The sequence below is a fragment of the Mobula birostris genome, chromosome 13 (genome assembly GCF_030028105.1).
Source record: "Mobula birostris isolate sMobBir1 chromosome 13, sMobBir1.hap1, whole genome shotgun sequence".
Taxonomy (NCBI): domain Eukaryota; kingdom Metazoa; phylum Chordata; class Chondrichthyes; order Myliobatiformes; family Myliobatidae; genus Mobula; species Mobula birostris.
In genome coordinates this window covers 25,121,230-25,127,229 of record NC_092382.1, presented here as the reverse complement: position 1 = coordinate 25,127,229, position 6,000 = coordinate 25,121,230, and the positions used below count along the sequence as shown (strand labels likewise).

At 48.5% G+C, this 6,000-nt stretch overlaps 1 protein-coding gene across 6 annotated transcripts in view; it reads right to left on the bottom strand.

Moving 5' to 3' along the window:
* The window catches only part of LOC140208597 (uncharacterized), a 35,628-nt gene continuing 29,628 nt past the window's right edge, over nt 1-6,000 (bottom strand). For all 6 annotated transcript variants that reach the window (XM_072277388.1, XM_072277392.1, XM_072277386.1 and 3 more), the window contains 4 exons: nt 3,778-4,135; nt 3,244-3,330; nt 2,921-3,088; nt 1-2,774 (listed from right to left, as the gene is read on the bottom strand). In XM_072277388.1, the coding sequence (XP_072133489.1) occupies nt 2,687-2,774; nt 2,921-3,088; nt 3,244-3,330; nt 3,778-4,135 (701 nt within the window). In that variant the 3' untranslated portion in view covers nt 1-2,686. The remainder of the gene's footprint in view (nt 2,775-2,920; nt 3,089-3,243; nt 3,331-3,777; nt 4,136-6,000) is intronic.

Genomic DNA, 6,000 nt, shown 5'->3' with positions numbered 1-6,000 from the left:
TGAGATATATACATTAGTTTATTCAATGACAAAATTATTAGAATTAAAACATACATGAAATACCCAAGACTATATAAAACACAAATTAAAATACTGTTATTATAATCAATAAGACACTCGATCCCGGGATTGTATCCACGGGCACCGCATGTTCCTTCGCCATAGATTCTGTGTGCGACTGTGACCATTGTAAGTCAGTGTCTCACTCCATCCCTGGCGGCCACATTAACCAAGGAACACACACAAAAATTCTGGTGAACACAGCAGGCCAGGCAGCATCTCTAGGAAGAGGTACAGTCGACGTTTCGGGTCGAGACCCTTCGTCAGGACTAATTTAAAGAAGAGATAGTCAGAGATTGGAAAGTGGGAGGGGGAGGGGGAGGGATGGGGCCAAGAGCTGGACAGTTAATTGGCAAACGGTATACAGAGTTGGAGAGGGGGGGGGGGGTCATGGGACAGGAGGCCTAGGGAAAAAGAAAGGGGAGGTGAACCCACTATAGTGAGAGGGACAGAGGGAGAAAAAAGGGAGAGAAAAAATGGGGAAAAATAATAATGATAATAAATAATAAATAAGGGATGGGGTACAAAGCAGAGGTGGGGCATTAACTGAAGTTAGAGAAGTCAATGTTCATGCCATCAGGTTGGAGGCTACCCAGACGGAATATAAGGTGTTGTTCCTCCAATCTGAGTGTGGCTTCATCTTTACAGTAGAGGAGGCCGTGGAAAGACATGTCAGAATGGGAATGGGACGTGGAATTAAATTGTGTGGCCACTGGGAGATCCTGCTTTCTCTGGTGGACAGGGCTTAGTTGTTCAGCAAAGCGGTCTCCCAGTCTGTGTCGGGTCTCGCCAATATATAGAAGGCCACATCGGGAGCACCGGACGCAGTATATCACCCCAGCCGACTCACAGGTGAAGTCTCGCCTCACCTGGAAGGACTGTCTGGGGCCCTGAATGGTGGTGAGGGAGGAAGTGTAAGGGCATGTGTAGCACTTGTTCCGCTTACAAGGATTAGTGCTGGGTGGGAGATAGGTGGGAAGGGATGTGGGGGGGACGAATGGACAAGGGAGTCACTGGGATTGTGTGATGGAACGGCGTGGAGGGAGCTTCACGCTGTGTCTGACCCCGGGAGTGTGTGATGGGATGGTGTGGTGGGAGATTCACGCTGTGTCTGACCCCGGGAGTGTGTGATGGGACGGTGTGGAGGGAGCTTCACGCTGTGTCTGACCCCGGGAGTGTGTGATGGGACGGTGTGGTGGGAGATTCACGCTGTGTCTGACCCCGGGAGTGTGTGATGGGACGGTGTGGTGGGAGATTCACGCTGTGTCTGACCCCGGGAGTGTGTGATGGGACGGTGTGGTGGGAGATTCACTCTGTGTCTGACCTCGAGAGTGTGTGATGGGACGGTGTGGTGGGAGATTCACTCTGTGTTTGACCCCGGGAGTGTGTGATGGGATGGTGTGGTGGGAGATTCACTCTGTGTCTGACCCCGGGAGTGTGTGATGGGACGGTGTGGTGGGAGATTCACTCTGTGTCTGACCCCGGGAGTGTGTGATGGGACGGTGTGGTGGGAGATTCACTCTGTGTTTGACCCCGGGAGTGTGTGATGGGATGGTATAGAGGGAGTTTCATGCTGTGTTTGACCCCGGGAGTGTGTGATGGGACTTTATTTATCATTTCCCTTTTTTGTCCCCTTGCCCATCCTCTGGGTTCCCCCTCCTCACCCTTTTCCTTCTCCCTGGACCTCCTGTCCCATGATCCTCTCATGTCCCTTTGCCAATCACCTGTCCAGCTCTTGGCTCCATCCCTCCCCCTCCTGTCTTCTCCTATCATTTTGGATCTCCCCCTCCCCCTCCAACTTTCAAATCTCTTACTCACTCTTCCCTCAGTTAGTCCTGACGAAGGGTCTCGACTGTACCTCTTCCTAGAGATGCTGCCTGGCCTGCTGCGTTCACCAGCAACTTTGATGCGTGTTGTTTATTATCAAAGTTCTTATTTGTCACCATATACTACCCCGAGATTCATTTTATTGTAGTCATTTACAGGACAATAAATCAATATAGCAGAATTTATGAAAAACTATACAAAAACAAAGACTAACCAACAAGCAACGTGCAAAGGAAGGGAAATTTGTGCAAATAAAATATTAAATAATACTGACACGAGTTGTAAATTATTTGAAAGTGAGTCCGTAGGTTGTGGAATCAGTTCAGAGATGATGTGAGTGAAGTTATCCACGCCGGTGTCTCAGAAAAAACCCGCCATCATCGGGCCCTTCCTGTCTGTGTAATTCCCCGGCATGAAACGTAAAAGTTGCCCGTGAACGCAGCAGGCCAGCCAGCATTACGTACTCCCGGGATAATCCCACCCCGGGACACCGGTGTCCCAGACTGAGCCCCGGCCCCCGGGCTCTTCCTGTCTGTGTCATTCCCCGGGGTCTCGAACCCGCACATCCGGCAGAAGCAGCGCCGCTGGACAGGAGGCCGAAATACGTCACCACGGGAGACCAGCGAGCGACGCACAGCGCGAGCCTAAAGCTAGTTCCGTTAAAAACGGTTGGGAATTAAACCTGGCGCGTGGCCATTAAAGGTAAGGGGAAGGTGGGGGGCGGGAGTTAAAGGGGAGGGCGGGGAATCGGCTAAACTGTCGGCATCCCGCGGGCGGGGATGTTCACACATTCAGATGTTCACACGGACACGGTCAGTCCGGGTCTGGGTTCCTGCAGAGATCTCAGTTCCTTCTCCCCGGTCCCACTGAACCGATTGTTCCCCAGCCTGAAACAGATGGGAGAATAAAGATGAAATAAACAGATCACACAACAGTGTCAGTAACAGGGGACAACACTCACAGACAAATATCACCAGAAAATCCGCGGATCCGCTGATATTTTATCACATTGAACATTAACACAAACACTCACCGGATCTGCTCCAGACTCGGGAGGGTCAGTATGAGGCGGCGGAGAGCGGGGACAGATTGGTCTGTCAGCGAGTTGTAACCCAGGTTCAGCCCCGTCAGTGATGGGTTTGTACTGAGAGCGGAGACGAGATCCTCGGCACCAGAATCTGTGAGACCGACCTCACACAGCCTGGAGATGAGAGAGAGTGAGGGTGAAGGACACAGAGAGACAGGAGACGGTACAAATCCCCAGTGTTTATCAGTAACACAATTACTGATCACATTAATGTTCAGTGTCAGACACCCAGTGACTGTAAACACAATCTCCCACAGTCTGGTACTTACCCCAGTTTCTGTATTTTACACTCCGGGTTCCTCAGAGCCGCAGACACCAGTTTCACTCCTGAATCTCCCAGTTTATTCCTCCCAAGTCTGAACACAAACAAACAAGTTGATCAACAAAGTGATTCAAACTGTGGGTCTGAGGGAATTTCTCTCACTCGAATATTTCAGGAAACATTAAACCCTTCGGTAAATCACTGATCGGAGTTCCCATCACTGTCAATGTCCCTCACTGCCCAGCTCCAGGGTATTCACCAAATGTCAGTAATTTAGTCTGTCGGTGTGACCCTGTAAACTCCACATATTCTGTCCCATTCCCCGATGGCTAGAAACGTGTTCCTGATGTGAGAGGGTCGGGAGGGGCAGGGATGAAGGAGGAACGGGGATGGGGAACAGAGATCCCACAGGACGAAGGGTGATGGCATTTGTCACAATTCTTCACAATCGTATTTATCACAGTTTTACCCAAATCCCTTTACATTGAAACAACACACCTGGACAGTTTCACAGTTCAGAGTGAGAGATAAATCAAGTTACCTCAACTCCTGGCACTTGTGCAGCCCGGGTCCCAGCCGCTGGATTCCTTCACACCGAATGTGGCAGCCCTCCAGGTTGAGGTATTTTATTGTATCACAGAGTCCAATGACATGATCCAGGACCGCGCAGTCAAACGGGGTCAGTGTCATTCCACTGAATGAAAGTTTTTTCACAGATCCCAGTGCGACCTCACGATTTTGAGACTCAAACAGGTAGCGTAATCTGTTCAGGAGGCTCCTTTTACCAGCTTCATTCCATGTGTTTCCACTCTGACGTTTAACTTCCTCCTTCACCCAGTCAATCACCTGGCAGGTTGTTTCATGAGGAAATGGACCCAGAAACTCCTCTCGGCCCTGAGCTGTCATTGGGGAGGAGAGACCAGCCACAAAATGAAGAAATACATGAAATTGACCATCTGTCATGTTATGGGATTCAGTGAGGAATTTCAGGATATCCCCGGGATGTGGATTCAGGAATTGTGCGACTGCAGCTACAAACTCTTGGATAGTGAGGTGTGGGAAAGTGTACAGATGAACAATGCATACTTTGCATATGTCTTCACCGCGCAGAGAGCTGTTGTCCGTGAATGCGGGCAGTAGGAGTGAGTGCCATTGCTATTACAAAAGAAAAAGTGCTCGGCATACTGAGAAGTCTTAAGGTGAGTAAGTTACCTGATCCAGATGGACTATGTCCCAAGTCCAAAGAGAGGCTGCTGGAGAGATAACGTATGCATCGGTCATTATCTTTCAACAATCACTTGATACTGGCATTGTCCCAGATGAGTGAAGGATTGCAAATGTCACTCCACTCTTTAAGAAGGAAGGACAAAGAAGGGAAATTATAGGCCAGTTAGCCAAACTTCAGTGGTTAGGAAAGTGTTGGTGTCGATTATTAAGGTTGAGGGTTCGAGGTACTTGGAGGCTAATGACAAAATAAGTCAAAGTCAGCGTGGTTTCTGTGAAGGACAGTCATACCTAACAAATCGAGGAGAAAACAAGCAGGCTGGACAAAGGAGAGTCAGTGGATGCCATTTACTTAGATTTTCAGAAGACATTTGATAAGTTGTCACATATGAGACTGCTGAACAAGGTAAAATCTTACGGTGTTGCAGGAATGATATTGGCATGTGTAGCGGAATGGCTGACAGGCAGCAGGCAGCGAGTGAAAATAAAAGGGTCTTTTTCTGTTTGGCTGCCGGTGACTGGTGGTTTTCCTCAGGGATCAGTATTGGGACTGCTACTTTTCACATTGTTTGCCGGGGATTTAGATAATGTAATTGATTGCATTGTGGCAAAGTTTCTGGGTTTCAAAAAGGTAGGTGGAGGGGTGAGTAGTGCTGAGAAAGCAATGTGATTGCAGCAGGACCTAGACAAATTGGAAGAGTGGGCAAAATAAAAGGTGGCAGATGGAATATAGTTTTGAGAAATGTATGATAATGTATATTGGTAAAAGGAACAATAGTGCAGACCATAATCCAAAATGGAAAGAGGGGTCAAACATCAGAGGTACAGAGGGACTTGGGAGTCCCCGAACTGTTAATTTACAGGTCGAATCTGTGGTAAGGAAAGCAAATGCAATGTTGGCATTTATTTCAAGGGGAATCGAATCTACAAGCAAGGAGACAATGCTGAGCATTTATAAGACTGCAGTCAGGTCTCACTTGGAGTTTATGGCCCTATATCTCAGAAAAGATGTGTTGTCATTGGAGAGAGACCAGAGCAGATACACGAGGATGATTTCGGGAATGAAGGGTGAACATCCGAGGAGCATTTTCGAAACTTTGGGCCTGTACTCACTGGACTTTAGAAGAATGCTGGGGGTGGGGGGGGGGGGAGGATCTCCTTGAAAGGACCAGATAGAATGGAAATGGAGAGGATATTTCCTATGTTGGGGGTATCCAGAACTACAGGGCACAACCCGAAAGTTAATGGGTCATCCTTTAGAACATGTCAGGAGGATTCTTTATTTTTTAGCCAGGAAGTACCAAATCCATTGAATGCTCTGGCACAGACCGTGGGTACAGTTAAGACGAGGTTGATCGTTTCTTGATCGGTCAATGCTTCAAAAGATATGGTGAGAAGGCAGTTGTATGGAGTTCAGTGGGATTTGGGATCAGCCATGGTGGAATGGCGGAGCAGACTGATGGGCTGAATGGCCGAATGCTGCTCCCATGTCTTGTGGTCTTGTGGAGGAATAACAACAAATCTCATCTCTACTTTGGAG